The sequence below is a fragment of the Boleophthalmus pectinirostris genome, unplaced genomic scaffold, assembly GCF_026225935.1.
Source record: "Boleophthalmus pectinirostris isolate CB_2022bp ecotype Guang Dong unplaced genomic scaffold, ASM2622593v1 HiC_scaffold_2823, whole genome shotgun sequence".
Lineage (NCBI taxonomy): Eukaryota > Metazoa > Chordata > Actinopteri > Gobiiformes > Gobiidae > Boleophthalmus > Boleophthalmus pectinirostris.
Window position 1 is genome coordinate 51,891 of NW_026571288.1, and position 19,338 is coordinate 71,228.

Below are 19,338 nucleotides of genomic sequence, written 5' to 3' on the forward strand. Positions count from 1 at the left end.
AACTAGCTGAGTTTAAATGGTTTGCAGTGGTCCAGAGTTCTTCCTCACTTACCTTCTGCATTCAGAGCGTCCTCATTATTCACCACAATGAGATTATAAACATTTTTCACAACTGTTCGAGATTATAGAGAAGCATCAGCAATACTAACAATATCCATGCCAACGGTGCACTTTCTTATTATCAGACAATGAAATGTTTGTTGGTTGACTAATTTTGACCTCAAGATCTGCTTATACATCTGTGCTGGGGGAAGACACATTTTGTCCAAATACATGGGGAAAAATCAGGTACTGGCGACATTCACTCACTCATGGCTCTTTAATCAACAGTTCTAATGTTGTTTCCTAATCCGATACTTTGCATAGTTTAGTTTTATTTCTTTTTACCGTCTGTGCTGGCAGAAGGGTCAAACTCAAATTCACAGAGGCCGAAATAAAAAATCGGGACTAAGTCGTGGGCCAAACTAAATATTTATTGAAAAATTTCAACATCTGCATGTTTTCTCTTCTTTCGATATATGTAATGTTTAACTTTTTCTTATTCAAATAAATGTTTAATAATAGTTTTGCTTAAACACTGAATCCAGAACAAGCAGAACATAAAATAATAACAACCATTTAAATAAATAATGTCTCTATAGTCTATCTGTAGCTGGCAGCAGCTCTAATACACATTTGATTTGATCTCACGGGCCAAATATAAGTATATCGAGGGCCAAATTTGGCCCCTGGACCTGAGTTTGACATGTGTGGTCTAAGCCACTGAAATCAGAAAATGCTCCTTTCTCTTTCAACTCCTTCTGTTCTTAAACACTAGTGAATTCATTAATCAGGTTTAGGTTTATATTGCGCCTTCACCTGTAGCCACAGCTGCCCTAGGACAGACTGATGGACATGAGGCTGCCAATCTGCACCTCTCATCACAAACACACACCATCTTCATTCTAGGTAATGTGGGTGAAGTGTCTTGCCTAAGGACACAACAGTTTGCACTAGAGCCACTGCCGTCCGCTGCAGCGCCTGATATTCCCAGAGGTCCTCCCGCCCAGTCCAAGCCCGGCCCTGCTCAGCTGCAGATCACAGCAGACTGGGCGTTTTATCTGTTAGTATCATGTTAAATTGGGAGTTGTCTTACACCAGGGCTTCTCAGTTATTTTCTGTCACACCCCCCCAGGAAGAAGAAAACATTTCACACCCCTCCACTCTGTGCCACCACTATAAATAAATATTATCATTTGTATTCATCATATTTGTTACGTTTTTCTCAAAAAAAACAAACAAAATTCAAGCGTCTTATCATCGTGATTGGGGTGTAATGTCTTTAAGTGACGCCTTCATTTGTCGTCACGCTGTCCACTGCCAACATTTTTAGACACAGTAAACTCACCATTCTTTCCCACCGTAGTCACAGTGAAGCCCAGCGCTGCGTACAATTCGTCATATTTCATATTTGTCGTTTGTTTCATTATCTCTTCCTTTTCATCGCTGTTTTAATATTTTCCGTGGTGTCTCTTGAGGGTTTGTTCACTGCATTTCATATTTCCTGCTCTGTGTGTGTGTGTGCTGAGTGTGTGTGTGTGTGTGTGTGTGTGCTGAGTGTGTGCATGCTCGGTGCAAAAAAACCCCAACACTATACTGCTGTAGTGGATGTGCAATCCCACTTTATTCTAGTATGGTATAAAAACCATGGTCACAGATCATGTTTGGGAAGGACGACTTGGAGGACAGAAGTTCTATTGATCACTTTAATGCACAAATGTTGAACCTGATCATTTTTATTAGTGACTAGAGCCAAGACCTCAAGCCAACACACACCAGCGTACAATTGAACAATATTGATTTTCTGTTTGTTTAAAATATTATTGACAAATCCAATGTTGTGATATCATCTGAAACCATAGTCTGAAGGGATGAGACAAGATCTCATGAGACAAAACTGCCCCAAGATCATGATCGATTGAGAAAAATTATCTTGAGATTTTTTTTTTTTTTTCAATTTGAATTGGACAAAAAGGGTGACATGTTGGTGAGTTCCATCTTACAGTTCAAACAGCAGAACTAGAATGGAAACAAAACTATGAAATGAAATAACTAAATTGTGAGGCCATAATTGGAAACTGAACCATGGAATGTAAATATTAGGAATTATGTTAAAGAGACAAGGCAAGATGTCTGAACTGTGTGGTGTAGCATTTTGACACTGGGGTATTATGGTATGTTGATCCCCCCATGAAAATCTATATTTTATTAATAAAGAACTTTGAATTCTATCGAAAAACTTTGAATATTAATATGATAATTAAACATTGACATATTTAAAAGTGTTTTTTGAAGAACTCAGATGTATTTTTGATGTCTGTTATAACTTTTGAATGTTAAATTGACTTAGTTGTTGAAACACATATTTGACTGAAAATGAGATAAGTCGTTATTAATGAGTTAGTTAATCAAAGTGATGTATAATGATTTGGAATCTTGTTCAAATAGACAGAACTGATCAGTTGAGTAGTTAAACAGATGATAGGAGAAAATTTGTTAAATAGTTTCTGTAATCAATAACTTCACTTAAAATAACATGTGGATTATCTGAACAAAGCAAACTAAAAACCATAACAATGTAAAATGCAATCTAAAAAGTGACAAGATTGTTATGTATATGTAATTTTAACAATACGTTACATTTACACAAAATACCAAGTCGTTCTCCATCAAAACATTCTTTAAAATACCTTAAAAATGTGTGAATATGTAGCAATATATAATAAAAGTAAACTACATGAGAAATAATGATCAGATAAAAAGTAACTACTAAAAACAAAAGTAAGGGGGTCACTTTACTATAGCGGAGTCATTACACTATCTCACAACGGAACACTGCAGTGATATCTTTTATTATAATTATTAAGTTAGACAAATTTATAGCACACAAATGAATATGCAATTTATAAAAGAAAAGAAAAAAAATACAATGACACATAGATGAAGAAAACCAGGTCATTTTCTCAGTTTTTACCATCGCCAACAGAGCTCAAAGGAAGTAGTCATCCGCATGTTTCCAAACATCTACTGGGTGTGTGACGTAAGCATGAATAATTGACTTTCTATTGAAAAACCGTTGCCCGTCTCTCTCATGGATCTATTAAAATAAGTGAATACAGTATTGCTGCTTGTATCTGCCTCCAGTTGACGTAGTGACTCTCACTGGTTCTTCAGCGGAAAAAATCCCATGGACCGAGACAAGATTTTTCTCATAGAGGCAATGTAACCACAAACTGCTCGTGTTCAATCAATCAATCAACAACTTTATTAATCCTAAAGGGCAATTCAGTTCGCACATCTCTGGTTGTGCACAATCTATAAATAATAAAAGAAAAAAAGACAGACACCATACACTCAAACCACACAGCGTCAGGGACACAGTAGCAAATTCACTTTCCATTTAAAAGCCTTATGGCAGAAGGAGTAAAAGATTTGGCGTAGCGGTTAGTCATTTGCTGTGCAGTGACATAGTCCACATAGTTCGTCTGACAGGGACCTACAACTTTCAAAAATGTCAGATTTTGGGGCAATTTTTACCTATTTTTAGATCATAAACGTTTTTGTCAGCTCAAAATCTTTCAGGTGTCTTAAAAACATTTTATAATCATTCGCTCCGGCTCTGCTCTGCTCTAGCTCCTCTCGCTCTGATTGGTCAAAGTGATCACGTGATACACAAGTCCGCGCTCCGTGTGTGCGGTCACGTGCATTGCCGTGTGTTCGCAGGAGAAAAGAGCACTAGTGCGCGTGCTCGGTCGGCCCACAGCCACCGGAAGAACCTCGCCGGGCTAAAGGCGAATCTGGGATCATGCGACATTGAGCTTGAATGGGCGGCCATTTTGGAACCTGGGGCTTGGTCTCTCTGTACCCGCTGCTGTCGGACGCTTCACTCTGGTCTTAACATGCTCACGTTAAAACACTCTGCATGATCCTGGGCTTTTTATTTTGCTCTTTTTGTCCCTAAATCACACTATGAACTTTAATAAGGATCTTTGGTTGCTATGATACACGTCACACTGCCTTTATACCCTCCAGCAATAGCCACGCTGCCAATTTTCCCTTATAAACTTCTTCAGTGCTCAGAATGACCAGCAGGGGGCGAGTGGAGCCAAAGTGCAGCTCAGACACATCCTCCTGTCTGATTCTGAAGTGGAAATAGAAAGGTACAAGTTGACAGAAGTTATCGTGCATAAACTAAACCTGAGATTTGTGTAAATGGTTTAGTGAGTGCGGTCTTTTAAAAACATTTCCTCCTCCTTCTTGTTCTCTGCCCTCACCCCAGATGCCCTCCCCTCCCTTTTTGTTTGTGGTTTTCTTTTCTGACTCCTCCTTTCCTTCTTTCTCCCTCTCTCTCTCTTCTCCTCCTCTCACATCTTCACTCTCTCCATCCCTCTCTCCTCCATCTTTCATCATTCTTCTGTCTCTGTCTCAGCTCTCTCCTCATCTCTTCTCCTCTTTTTCTGTTTCTCTCTCCTCTCGTCTCCTCTCCTCTCCTCTCTCATCTGTCTTCTTGCCATCTTCTCTGAATCCACATCCTCTCTTTCTCTCCTCACTTCCCCTTTCTCTATGTCCTCGTCTCTCCACCTCGACTCTTTCTTGCCACTTCATTCTCTTTCGTATCTCCGTTTATCTCTCTCTCTCCCTCTCTCTTGTCTCTTTCTCCTTCTCCTCTGTCTCTCTCTCTGTCTCTCCCTCTCTTTCTTGTAACCAGAGCTCGGGGAATGGGAGGGCTTCCAGCATCTCGTTTGCTTCTGCCCTTTTAAGGCTAAAAACCAGGAGAACTTTTTTTCACTCTGCTCCAGTGGGACAGAGAGAGAGAGAGAGAGAAGAGCGGGAGAGGAGGAGAGAGGGAAGGAGAGAAGAGGCAGGGGAAGAGAGCGCAGGGAGGAAGAGGAGGGACAGAAACATGGAGGAAGCGAGTGAGATGGAAGGAGCGGAGGGAAAGAGAAAGAAAGAGAGGGAGGGTTGAGTGTAAGACATTGGGCGGAAGAGGAGGAAATGCTGCTGCTGCTGGAGTGAAACAGGAGGAGGGGCTCTGGAGTTTGTTCTGTTCAGGCTAAAACAAGACTCCACTTTACAACCCAGAAGTCATAAATCCAAATCGATCTTTTGATTAACAAGTTTAGTGTTAGAATCTGAATATTCTTCACAAACACTGAAGCCAGGACCAAAGTGTTTCATTCACTTTCACTCACACGCTCAAAGAAACGATGATCCTCAAACAGTTCACAGCAAATAACCCACAAGAAAAAGGTCTAAAACAGGACTATTCCAGGTCTAATCTAAGACTAAACCAAGTCTACTGTAACAGGACTAATCCAGGTTGAAACTAGGACTAAACCAGGTCGATAACAGGACTATTCCAGGTCTAAACTGGGTCTAAAAACCGGGTCTATTCCAGGTCTAATCGAGGACTAAACCAGGACTAAACCAGGTCCAAAAACAAGACTGTTCCAGGTCTATCAGAGGACTAAACCAGGATTATTCCAGGTCTAAACTGGGTCTAAAAACCGGGTCTAATCTAGGACTAAACCAGGTCTGTAACAGGACTATTCCAGATCTAAACCAAGTCTAAAAACAGGACTGTTCCAGGTCTAATCTAGGGCTAAAGCAGGTCCAAAAATGGGACTATTTCAGGTCTAAACTAGGATAAAACCAGGACTAAAAACAGTGCTATTTTTGGACCTGGTTTAGACCTAGAATAGTCCTGTTCCAGGTCTAATCTAGGACTAAACCAGGACTAAACTAGGTCTAAAAATAGGACTGTTCCAGGTCTAATCTAGGACTAAACCAGGTCTATGAGTGGACTACATTATTTCCACTGAAGTTCTTAAAAACGGGACAGAAAGTGGGTCAAAAGAAGTGTTAAATGAGACAAACGTTGTGAATGAGAAATAGTCCACAGTGATGTGACGAGTCGGCTCTTTGGAACGGTTCATTAACGTGAACAGTTGGATCTGGACCTCTTTTTTTGAAATGATCAAATCTTTTTTCTTTCCAATTTCTTTACACTTTGACACTGATTAACTCTGAACCAGCATGAGCATTAGCAGAGACTCACAGCAGGCAGTTTCTGTTTTTTTATTTTTTTATTTTAGTGCAACGTTTTATTTGGATTCTGACTAATCTCAAAGGGTAAACACTGTCCCACTCAGTTTGAAGCATTTTAAACAGATCTGAGCCTCGGCCTTTTCTGTGTCACAGAATCAAATATTAAAGAGCCAGAGAAGAGATGAACCAAAATGACTTGATTTTGGTTCATAAAATGCTCATAGTTCTTTTTTGTTTTTCTGACTATTGTGATGTTCAGTCTCTGTATGAACTGAAATGTTGAAGTGTTTTTGGTGTAATATTGAAATCCAGATCCTTCACACTTTTGTTATTCAAATGTTTTGTTTCTTTACGGTGACATGTTTCGTTTGTGAAGAGAGATGGTTTGAGCCATGAGAGGAACAGTGGCTCAGGAGGCAGAGCAGCTCACCCTTTAACCGCAGGGTTGTTGGTTCAGTCCCGTCTCACAGCACAAGAGGGTGTCAGTTTGCGTGTTCTCTCTGTGTCTGGGTTCATGTCCTCCAAACACAACAGGTCAAATCCTCCAGCTGTGACAGTCCTGAACAAGACCAGCTCAAGATCTGGACACAGGTCCCACTGCTCCTGACAGGTTTAACCCAGAGACCAGGCAAAGTGTCCAAAAATACTGAAATATCAATATATTGTATCATTTAGTTTGATGATACAGTATCAATACCGTGGGCTGCTGTATCGATATATGACCAAGAGTATTTTTAGGTATATTTTACTAAATTATTTTGTGTAAGAGCTACAATCATGTTGACATTAAAATGGGTGTTTTTCATATTAATTAATAAATACATTGGTCTTACTAAACTTTTAGCATCACTGCCACGATTTACACTGGAAAAAAACATATCTAGATAAGTTAAAATGACTTAAATTAGGATCATTTAACTTTTTTGAGTAGATTCAACTTGATGAGTGAAATTATCTGCCAATGGAACAGGTGTGTTTTTCTTAATTCAAGCAACATTTGATTTTGTTTCTTATTTAAAGAGCAAAAAGTTGTTTAAGTGTTTTAAGTACAAAAAGTCTTATTCCACTTGCAGATAATTTGACTTGTCAAGTGAAATTTACTCAAATCATGATCAAACTTTCTTAATTCAAGTCATCTTAACTTGGTTAGATTTAGTTTTTTTGCAGTGTATCCTTTGTTTTTCATTGAACCGTATCAAATCAGTTTGAAATATATCATATCGAATCGGATTGAATCGAAAGTGCACTGTATTGAAAAACATTGTATCATGGTTTCTGTATCGAGGCATGGATCGTATCAGCAGCGTTTTAATGATACCAGCTCTACCAGAGACACCGGGACAGGTCAAATGCAGAGGACCTGACCTTTGAACTCGTGCACAGTTGTTTCAATTCAAAGCGAATATTTGTCAGAGTAAAAAAAAGATTCAGTTTTCAATTGACTTCCTTACTCTGCTGAAATGATAATACATGATTTGAGATTGTAGATTATTTGACAGAATTGACACAATATTTCAAAATTCTGGTTCAATATCATGACTCAGTTCAAGAGTTTTTTTTCCATGTTCACTGGTTTAGGTGAGTTTTATTGTAGCTGCTTTAATGACATCAGGTCCCAGGACGCACAGACTGTGATAAGAGCTCAGAGGAATGTGACACTTCCTCTCACTCCGAGACCTTTTATGTCAATGTTTAGACCTGAGCCGGGGCCGGGACCGGTCTGGGGCCGGGACCGGTCTGGGGCCGGGACCGGTCTGGGGCCGGGACCGGTCTGGGGCCGGGACCGGTCTGGGGCCGGGACCGGTCTGGGCTAAACCGGGACCGGTCTGGGGCCGGGACCGGTCTGGGCTAAACCGGGACCGGTCTGGGACCGGTCTGGGGCCGGGACCGGTCTGGGCTAAACCAGGACTAAACCAGGACTTGTTGTGACTGTGTTGAACCGGGGTCTTGAGAGCGTCCCAACAAACCCCCGTGCCCCTTTAATGTGCTCCAGATGTGGTACCCTCCCTCTCTCCTCTGCCCCCCCACGCCCCACCCCTCTCCTCTGCCCCTCTCCCCCCTCAGGTCAGGCGAGGGGTCGTGGGGGTGATGATGTCATGGCTGCAGCTCCAGAGGGGGCCATAGCAACGAGCCAAACACATGAGTCATGGGAGTTTTCTCTCTCGCTCGCTCTCTTTCCCTGTCCCTCTCTCTTTCTCTGTCTCTCATTCTCTTTATCCCTCATTCTTTTTCTCCCTCTCTCCTTTTCTGTGAGTATAGATACTGTAGTAGTGTAGTCGTGTCCCCCCCCTCTCTCTCTCTCTGTGAGCATAGATGCATTAGTAGTGTAGTTCTCTCTCTCCCTCCTCCTCCTCCTCGTCTTCGTCTGTGTGAGAGAGAGCACCAGTAGCAGGAGTTGGTGTAGTTGTCCGTATATGGCGTCCGTTGTCCGTATATGGCGTCCTCGCGCGTCCGTCTGCTCCTGTGGTGTTCTGGGAAAGCTGACACATTCTTTTCATGTTTAGGAAACCTTCAGCACATTCTCTGTATACAGACTCAATGTATGAGTCAGACTTATACCAGCGATGAACAAACGCTTTTATGGACACAGGCATTTTCTTCATCTCATAATAACACACATCTACAACAGTACACTTTGTGTATTACCTGGAACAACAAAATACAAAAAAAAAAGTCTAAAGATTGAATTGGAAAATGTCTTTCTCTGCAGTTTTTCAAAGACTTTCAAAGGTCTGTAGTCGTTTAGTGACTTCACCAAAATTGTACTCAAAAAATCTAAATAGTAATAATTTGATTTAAAGATTTCTAGAGGCAACAGCAGCAGCACGGTGTCTAGAAATAAACATTTTGGAAGTAAATCATGAGCCGTCTGACCGATATCGGTTGGCCAATATTAACGGCCAATATGGACACTTGGAGACATATCGACTTAAATCTATCTGGGCGGATAGTCCATGTCAGCGTGTTATAGCTCTTCATAAAGCTTTGACCCTCTGTTATGTCCATTTAATCCAATTTACAGACAGACAAATGTCCTCATATGTGGCTCTGCATCAATATTTATCTGCACAGTAATTTGTCTGTCTGGGATGCCGTACTGCCCCTGAACGCACCACCAGATTCACATCAAGTGACTCACGTGCACTTATTTACATTAGTGCAGACTGTCCCCACAGACAGGACACACACAGCTGCTGTCAACAGGCTGGATTATATTCTTTTCACGGATAATTGTCGTTTTGAGTCAGGATTAAAAGGACACTTGTTAGTGCAGACTTCTGATCTGTGACATGTCTGTGTGAGGCTGAGTTTTGCCAATGTGTCAGTTTAGGAGCTACTTTTGGTTCTTTCTCATTGGTTAGTGATTAACTGCTGTAAGCTCTCACATAAACAGTCTGTTTTCTTACATTGTTCTAGTGTAAAGTGACTCTAGTGTCTGCACATGTTACTGAACCTGCACTGATATGTAAATGAGTTGTGAATAGACGTGTGAATGATCGGTATTTATGCAGATCATTACTGCGGTGCGCACACTTTTACTGCTAAAGGCTGATAACGGTAGTTTATTTACTTTCTTACTAGCTAGAATATGATGCAAAAATGCCATTAAGCCGACCTACTGTCTTAAAATAATGTAAAGAGGCAGAACAACAATAAATGTCGCCTAAACAAACCCAGCCTAAAATCAAATAAGTCAGTGTTTTATAATCAGTTGAAGATTTACAGTGAATTTTTACACCTCTAAATACATATCTGCTGTTATATCAGCTATTGGCACCTCAGTCAACTCAAAAAAATCCATATCAGTCATGCTTTAGTATTTACACACTTTTTTTCTGCATAACCAGTAGTTTTTGCATGACCTCCCCCTGCAGCTGTTGTCTTGTAGTCTTGGCCTTTACTAGTGAGCTCACCAGTGAAGTCTAAACCAGCCCCAGTGAACTCAGCCCTTCACTGACACAAGAGGCCATGTTTGAATCCCAGGGCTGGGTCTGACCCCGTAGCCAAAAGGCCAGTGTTCAGGTCTCCTCCCATCCCAGGAATCCTAAAAACCCGTGTGTGATTGATCCGTGTTCTGATCTCTTCCTTGTATGTGTGTTCTGTGTATTTGCTGAGTGTTGTCTTTAAATCTTCACATTCCTGTCTCTGGTTCAGACCTGCTCCTCTCACTCCTCATGTTTATCACAATCATCAGATGTGTGTGTCTCCAGGCCGTGTTTCTCTGTGTGCTGTTCTCGGTAACTTCGGGTTTAACCTCGTACCAGGCGTCTTCTGCGGGAACACGCCGTGAACATCTCTGCTCTGTGCCAGCTTCAGGCCTTTGATTTACTGGCACACTGACACAGTATCAGATCATTTCAGCAATTACAGCTCATTCTAGAAGGTTCTGGGTTAAATCCAACAGGTCAAACAGGTCAGATCCTCCAGATGAGATAGTCCTGACCAATAGGTGCATCAAGAATCTCAGACTTCCGCTCATTGTGCATTTCATACTGGGAAGGATTTTCTGAAAAAGTGAGCATCAAACCTCCATGTTTGTTTTCCCAGTGGGATGTGTCTATTGTCAAAGTCAAATCTTTTCAAGTCTTTTGAACCATATCACTTTTGTTTCTGGTTCTGATATAGTCATATTTTAGTTTTGGGATTCGGACATTGTAATTGTGTGGTTGTTGGATCCTAACAGCGGAAAACAGCTCGAGGAATTTGTTTGTGAACTCCATAAATGCAAAAGTGAATCAGATGTGTGTGACTCAAACCTCTGTTCAAACTCTTTCTCTTCCCAACGGAATTGAAAAATAGTGAAAGGTGAAGGTGATGGGCAGGACTGATCCACAGGAAGGACCAAAAAAGAAACCTTTGACTGTGTAAAAAATCATCCCGAGTTTGCAGTGAAGATTTTGTATATGGAGCGACAACAAAACAAAATCTCAATCCCTCACTCAACCTGGGTTATGAATTTTAAAAGTCAACGCCAAAGCGAAAGGCACCAACTGTTCACCAAGAAACACCTTCCACTGCAGAGAGACCAAGACGTGATGTTGCTGTAAAACCACAAGAACAAGAAAGTGCAGCTCAGTCTGTTTGTCTTCTGTACCTCTCCACTAACAAATGGGATTTTGTTTTGTTGTCGCTCCACATACAAAATGTTCTCTGCAAACTCAGGATGATTTCTTAGACAGTCAAATGTTTCCTTTTTGGTTCTTCCTGTGGATCAATCCTGCCCATCACCTTCACCTTTCACTAATTTTCAATTCTGTTGGGAAGAGAAACAGTTTGAACAGAGGTTTGAGTCACACACATCTGATTCACTTTTGCATTTATGAAGTTCACAAACAAATTTCTTGAGCCTTTTTCTGCTGTTAGGATCCAACAACCACACAATTACGATGTCCGAATCCCAAAACTAAAATATGACAATATCAGAACCAGAAACAAAAGTGATATGGTTCAAAAGAAAAGATTGACTTTGTCAATAGACACATCCCACTGGGAAAACAAACATGGAGGTTTGATGCTCACTTTTTTGGAAAATCCTTCCCAGTATGAATTGTGCAATGACCGGAAGTCCGAAATTCTTGATGCATCTATACCAGCTCAAGATCTGGAGATGGGTGATGGGATGTATCGACTGCAGGTTTAACCCAGACACAGTGTGAGAGATGGTCAAACGCAGAGGACACATTTCTGAACTAATATTTGGGTTAGAGCTTGATATCCGTCTGATTTAAGTGTGGCCTGTAAACCCTCAGAGCCTGCGACCCTGCTCAGCTCTGTCGGACATTTTGGGGCTGTGTGGGTGTGGGTGTGTGGGTGTGTGGGTGTGTGGGTTGGTGTGTGGGGGTGTGGGGGTGTGGGTGTGGGTGTGTGGCGTCGCCATGGGAACAGGTCAGACTGTATGTAGTGTTATCTCTAGTGTGTTTCCAGCGCTGACACAGGAGCAGCCAACTCTCATGGACTTGACTCTCAAAAGGACAAATATTTAGTTTGACAAAAGAAAATATGTCACTTTGGTCCCATGTGCCGCTTCAGCTCAGAGCAAACACTTTTACAGACACGTTTTGTGTAATATTCAAATATCACTGTCTGAAGCGCTGTTCGACTTTAATCTGAGCTTTATTTGAACACATTTGCCACATTTACATGAGAGCTTTAATTCTGAATAAAAATTTATTCTGATTTGAAAAGACCATGTAAACACTTAATTCTTAATGAAAATGATTATTCGGAATTAAACTTAATTCTGAAGTAAGTGGATGGTTTATTCCAACTTTTGTTCTTTGAATATAGGAGTCTGAAGCTGACATGGGGATCCTAGTTAGAAAAAGATTAGAAAAGTACCATATTTTGCGCACTATATGTCACTCTGAATTATAAGACGCACTGTCATTGAAGGGTCTATTTTTTAACTTTTTTCACATATAAACAGCACCGGACTATAAGGCACATTAAACCAAACACAACAGTTCGATAAGTCAGTCAAACTTTATTTAACGTGTTCACAATAACTCTCAATCCAACACACCCACATCCCTCTCGTCATTATCCGATTAAAGGAATCACAGTCTGTATTACTCCTGATGCTCCTGACTACAGGAGCTGTAATGCTGCAAGTGGAGCGGCTTTGTAGTTTACTAAAGTTGTATTAAGACACCCAATAAATTCATATATAAGGTGTGCAGTCGTTTTTGGATGAAATTAAAGGCTTTTAAGTGCGCCCTATAGTGCGGAAAATACGGTATTGTAGAAGGAAGAATTTTATAAGATCATATAAAATTGTTAGTAGTAATAATAGGTAGTAATAAGTTGTAATAGTTTGTTTTGTTTTGTAGTTCTGCAAAATGACAGAATTTAGACTCCAACCCGATAAAACGACAGAATTCAAAGAAAAAAATGCAGCACATGAACAGCAAGTTTACATTTACAATTACGGCTTAATGTATATATGAGACCAAAATATCAAGCTCTGGAATTAATGAATTATGCATTTAATTTTGTTTGAATTTATATCTTTCAGAACATAATGCCTTATACTTTTTTTTTTTTTTTTAAAGCTTCTACGGTGTTAGACTTTTTTAAATCATCACTTAGATTGTTTTTTAAACTCATCCCTCTAACACTTTTTTCTTAGTTCTTATCTTCATGTCTTTAAAAATGCCCCAAACTAAAAATAAACTTTTGTGCCTTCATTAACATTATCGTTTAACAATGAGAAAGAAAAACTTTAAGGATTTTTTTTTTTGTTTATTGTTTTTCGAATTAATAATAATGATAAAGAAGGCGCAAAATGTATTTTTTATGAGCGTATGAAAATAAAAGGTCATGTTAAAGAAAATGTTAAAGAAAATCATGTGTTTGGTTCATAGTCGTGATATTTGTTTGAAGGTATAATTCTGTATCGATCATGTTAAGAGTCAGAGTCAAGTTTTTCAGTGCAATAAAGGCAACCAAAATGAAAATGCATGCTTTTATTTTAATCTTTTTTTGGAGCATTTGTTGTTTTTAATCTAAAAACATTCCTTATTGTGATCTCTGCTCCTTTCTCAGCACCTCCCATTCCATACAGACTCCTCCCCCTCTCTCTAGACCCCTCCCCCTCTGTACAGGCCCCTCCCCCTCTGTACAGGCCCCTCTGTACAGGCTCCTCCCCCTCTGTCCAGACCCCTCCCCCCCGTGTCCTCACTTCGCCCCCAGACTTGTGCTGTTTTTGGCCCGTGCTCGTCGACATCCTCAGCCCGAGCCCCTCTCCTGTGTTTGTGTTTGTATACACACAAACTTGTACATGTTGGAGTCAAATATGGGTCTTTCAAACAATGTGATTAAAAATGTCATGTTCAGAAAGGAACAGCATGGCCCAAAAATGGAGAAATACCAAGAGCCGCCGTGTATTGTGTTTGTAAAGAAGCAGAGACGGTGAGACTGGGACTTCTCCACTGCATTTAAAATCATAGGAGCTGCTGACAAGTGCATGGCTAGAATTCTACTCGAGTACAGGTTAGAATGTGTAAGACAAATATTTGACTTTTTAAACATATCAGAGATCAACCTTAAAGCTGCCGTCTGCTGTGTAAATCAATTCTGGAATACAAGTCACACCAGTCAAAAAATGTGTAATGAAGATGAAAAAAACAAATCTCACTTTTTGAGGGAAGAAACGACATTTCCTGCTGAAAGTCAAGTTGTAGTAATAACAATAGAAGAGAGAACAACAGACTGTTAACGTCACATATTTCACAGTTCTTCAGATAAACTATAACATAAACAACAGAACAAGTTTACCAAACTCTCCATCTCACTCCAAATCACTAAATCCATTCAATTCTTCATCCTCGGTGTCACTTCTGAACAACTCGGCCTCGATTTCCAGAGGTAAACAGAGCGACGCTTCCTCTTCTGTGTCGCTGTCGTCAGACTCAGCATCAGTTCCAGTTAGAACTATTCCGTCCTTTCTGAATCCCGACAGGATGGTTTCTTTCGTCTTTATAAGTTTGTTTAAATGTTAAATTGTTCAGTGGTGCAGAAGTAATGGTGCGATCGACTGACATGATACAGACAGAACAAAGGCTCTTTCTGCAGGAGACATGTGCAGTAGAGTGAAGTGACAGTGGTACAGGAGCAGCAGAAATTGACACACAAACCTAGAGCGCCCTCTTGAGGCTGTCAGTGTGCAAATGTTAATATTCAAGTCGCAGGAAACACCCAAACCATGAAAAAAAGTGCGACTTATAGTCCAAAAAAAAACTGTACCGTATTTTCCACACTATTAGTCGCTCTGGATTATAAGACGCACTGTCATTAAATGGTCTATTTTCTAACTTTTTTCACAAATAAACCGCACTGGACTTTAAAGGAAACCCAACAGTGTGATGGGTGAGTGGTTTTGTTTGTTTGTTCGTTCACGGTGACTCTGGGCTTTGTTCAGTTGTGGCGTGTAGGGAGGGTGTGTCTGGGACCAACGGATTGTTGGCGTGTTCACAGTGACTCAGTTGTTCAGTTGTGTCTAGAAGTGGCACATTGCACGCACTTTTTCGGTTCGTTCCTTGTCGGCGTGGAGTGATGAGTGTGTCTGTGGGTGTTTTTTGCTGCGTGGTTTCTGTCTGCTCCGTGTGTGTTTGCGGCTTTGTAGTTTACTGAAGTCGTGCTGGGACACCCGAGTGGATTGGTGTATAGGGCGCTCTGGATTGTGGTGCGCAGTCATTTTTTGATGGGGTTGGAGGTAGGGATGGGCGTTTGATGAAATTTTCTTAATCGATCATCGGAAGAATTAACGATCGATTATCGATTAATCATTAACGTGTAACGTATTAAATGATCATTATTATTACTATCTGCATTACTAATCTGCATAAATACATTCAACTTTACGACATATAAACCGTAACGACTCAAGAGCCACATCAATCCGTTTTAGATTAGAATGTGTTTAATTCAGTTTAGCGCAACTCTCACAGAAACAAAAAAACGCTTAAAACCGCATCGCTAATTTGCATAAACTCAGCGAAAATAAAAGTACAGCTCTTGTGTCGCTGATGTGGGTCAATTTCTGTCGGATTAAAAGACATGACTCAGGTGAATACAGGTTAGTGTGACCAGATTTGCGTTTGTCAAAACCAGGACACCGTACGGGAGGTGGGAGGTGGGGACTCGTCATTGACATTGCGCGACTCTCACCTGGTAAAACTTTTTCCCACTGGACACTGAAACATATGTTCTTGCTTTATACACTGTGCACATGGACTCACACTTGTCCCGAACGCAACGGAAAGCCTGGAATTTCTTGTACAAATCATCGTTAAATACGCATTTGTGCTTCGGTACGTTGCAGACTGACTGAATGTTTGTGTTTGCTCGCTCCTACTGATGCAGAGACACATGTACGGACCCCTGTTTGGTCACGCTACACACAGCAACCTACATTCGGTTTGTCGATAAAAATTTATGTAATCGGTGAAATTCTTAATGATCAATTATCGATTAATCGATTAATCATGCCCATCCCTAGTTGGAGGCTTAAGAGCGCGACCTATAGCCCGGAAAATAGTGTAATTATAAAGTGTTTCGTTGTCTGATAATCAGGTAGCAGATCTTAGCTCTGTTCTGAGGTGTGAAAAGTGCTTCTAAACTCATGGTGGTGAATCATTAGGATGTTCAGAATGATAAGTGAGGAAGAGCTCAGTCTGGATCATCGACCATAAATGGTTAAAATGAGCTAGTTCTGTTTTTCGTGTTTTCGTGCAATAAAAATCCGGCACAGACTTGATCATAAACATTTAGCACATCTGTCCATCACTCAGTATCTTCACTCTATAAAAAGTGTTACATAATCGTCCTGGTCGCACCCTCTCTTCAGGGCTCCAGCCTTCACCACCTCTGATCAGCTGACTTTGTGCCTTTGTGCAACGCGCTGGTATGTGCGTGTGCTGTGCTCCTGCCCGGGCAGCTCCTGTTGCTTCACTCTGTCCTCAGATGCAAATTGAAATGCACTGTAAAAAAGGAGTAGTAGTAGATAGTATTCTGATTACATTCAGATTATGTAAAGTCCAGTTGATGTTTTTCAGACTCTAGAATGTGATGATGTCACACTTCCAGATGGGGGGCAAGAGTCCGTTTTTCTTGTTAATGACATTGGACTTTGCCTTGAAATGTTGGAAAGGTACATTCATAAATATCAAAAATCTGCAGTGAACAGTGTTATTTTTGGCTGCCCCTCATCTGTATTAAATCAGATTGGCTGATAAAATATTGTGAGGTCATCTGAAACCAGCAGTAGATTTGAACAGAATCTCCAGAATTCCCTCCCTGAGCTGCAGAGGCTGAACTAGCACTGAAAAAATGCTTTATACCTTTTTTTTTTTTTTTTTTTTTTTTTTTTATGTTTTGAAAGATATAGAGCTCTGGAATGAAATTATGCTTTAAATTTTGTTTACTTTAATTTCTGTTTTTTTTTTTATATACATACAGTATGTTGCAAGTGAAATTGTAAATGTTAACTTGCTGTTCATACGCTTTTTTTCCCTAGTTTTTTTCTTGAAATTCTGTCATTGTTAAAAAGCATTTGGCATTATTAGTACAAAATTTTATTTCATTCTAAACCCTTTCGGTCATGACCTATGAGATTGTAGTTTATGTTTTGTTTTGTTGTGCTGCAAAATGACTGAATAAACTAAACTAACTAACTTAAAAAAAAAAAGGAATTGTACTGCTGATTTTTATATCAGTGAACATATCTGGGGACACAGTAACAGTTGTGGCCTGTTTATGGAATTTAAAAACTGTTTTCCAGTGTTTCATAGACCTACTCTTTCTTTATCAATTAGGTTTACTGATTTGAAGGATCATAGTCTATGTATTTAGTTTGTTTTGTTTTATTACATGCAACAGATCTAAACCTTGACTAGTAAAAGCACTCCGCACAGAGCTTTAAGTAATGTTAACTCATCATTCTACTGCTCATTTTTTGCAGTGTGTCCCATGTTCTTCCGTCAGCGTGATGCAACAGTGAGCAGTGAGTGTTTGTGGAGCCGTGTTGTGACAGGAGCAGATGTGCACAGACTAGAGGAGCTGTAATAATGAGCCTGTATAATGAGGATCACCGTGTTCTCAATGTTGCAGTGTGATTCATGTGGAAAAGTCCTCCTCACTGCCTCCGTCAGCCGCTCTTTACGGAGCGGACGACTCATCTTCAGTCTGCAGTGTGTCAAGTGCTGTAACACTGTAACAGCACAGGAGTCATGGCTTTCCTCATTTATTTGGTTTGCAGAAATAAAAATGTCCTAAAATCTAGAACAAGCAAATGGAATGTGAGACCATTTATAGGTAGTACCATTTTCCGCACTGTAGGGCAAGCTCACAAGCCTCCAACCCCGTCAAAAAATGACTGCGCACCACAATTCAGAGCGCCCTATACACCAATCCACTCAGGTGTCCCAGCACGACTTCAGTAAACTACAAAGCTGCACCACCCGCAGAACACACACACACAGAGCAGACAGTGACCGCACAGCGACAAACACCCACAGACACACTCATCACTCCACGACGAGGAACGGAACGGAGGAACGAACCGAAAAAGCGAGTGCAATGTGCCACTTCTAGACACAACTGAACAACTGAGTCACTGTGAACACGCCGACAATCCGTTGGTCCCAGACACACCCTCCCTACACGCCACAACTGAACAAAGCCCAGAGTCACCGTGAACGCCACAAACAAACAAAACCACTCACCCATCACACTGTTGGGTTTCCTTTAAAGTCGGTTTATTTGTGAAAAAAGTTAGAAAATAGACCATTTAATCCAGAGCACCTAATAGCCCGGAAAATACAGTAATGAAATATTAAAGCAATTCTTGTTTGTGTTGTCCAAAAGAACATGGAAACAAGCAGGCTAAATAAGAGTCAGGTTTGTGGAGATGCAAACGCACTCACAATAAGAACACAGCTTTTTCTGAGGAATAAACTCAACCAAAATGAAAAACTGCTTTTATTGTAGTATTCTTTTGGTTGCATACTGTGGCGTTTAAATGTTTTTCATATTTCATTTATTAGTTTGAATGTTTACAGCTGTGGTTTCTGATTAGATGTAACTGACCAGTGCTTAATGTTTCAAACATGCACGCACAGAAAACAAATCATAAAGAGCTCGTTCCTCTGTGTGTGACTATAATTCTTGTATCTTGTGAGATGTAGCAGCCAGTATGTCAGTGTCCAGTCTCTCACCTCTTCTCTCTCTCTCTCCTCAGACTCGAAGGCCATCGTGGATGGAAACCTGAAGCTGATCCTGGGCCTGATATGGACGCTGATTCTGCATTATTCCATCTCCATGCCCATGTGGGACGAGGAGGAGGAGGCCGATGAAGGGCGACAGAAGACGCCCAAACAGAGGCTCCTAGGCTGGATCCAGAACAAACTGCCCGAGTTGCCCATCACCAACTTCAGCAAAGACTGGCAGACGGGGCAGGCTCTGGGGGCGCTGGTCGACAGCTGTGCTCCAGGTGAGATGCAACGCAACAACATCACAAGATTCAGATTTTACAGTCGATTTCGATACTAAGGATTGGACTTGATACTCAATACCGATTCTGATACCACAAAGATGATTTAAAAAAAACACTTTCTTTAGACAGTAGAAAAACACATTTATATGGTAGTACTTTCTTTCATTCCCATGTGGTTTTATGTGTGTTTACTAGTCTATGTGCTCTTCTACTTGTTCTGATACAGCTCAACATCATTCTAAACACATTCAAATCCA

At 40.7% G+C, this 19,338-nt stretch overlaps 1 protein-coding gene across 4 annotated transcripts in view; it reads left to right on the forward strand.

The window, feature by feature from the left end:
• Window positions 1-19,338, forward strand: part of flna (filamin A, alpha (actin binding protein 280)) — a 115,326-nt gene that overhangs the window by 44,083 nt on the left and 51,905 nt on the right. For all 4 annotated transcript variants that reach the window (XM_020932443.2, XM_020932445.2, XM_020932444.2 and 1 more), the window contains exon 3: window positions 18,827-19,078. In XM_020932443.2, coding sequence (XP_020788102.2) covers window positions 18,827-19,078 — 252 coding nt within the window. The remainder of the gene's footprint in view (window positions 1-18,826; window positions 19,079-19,338) is intronic.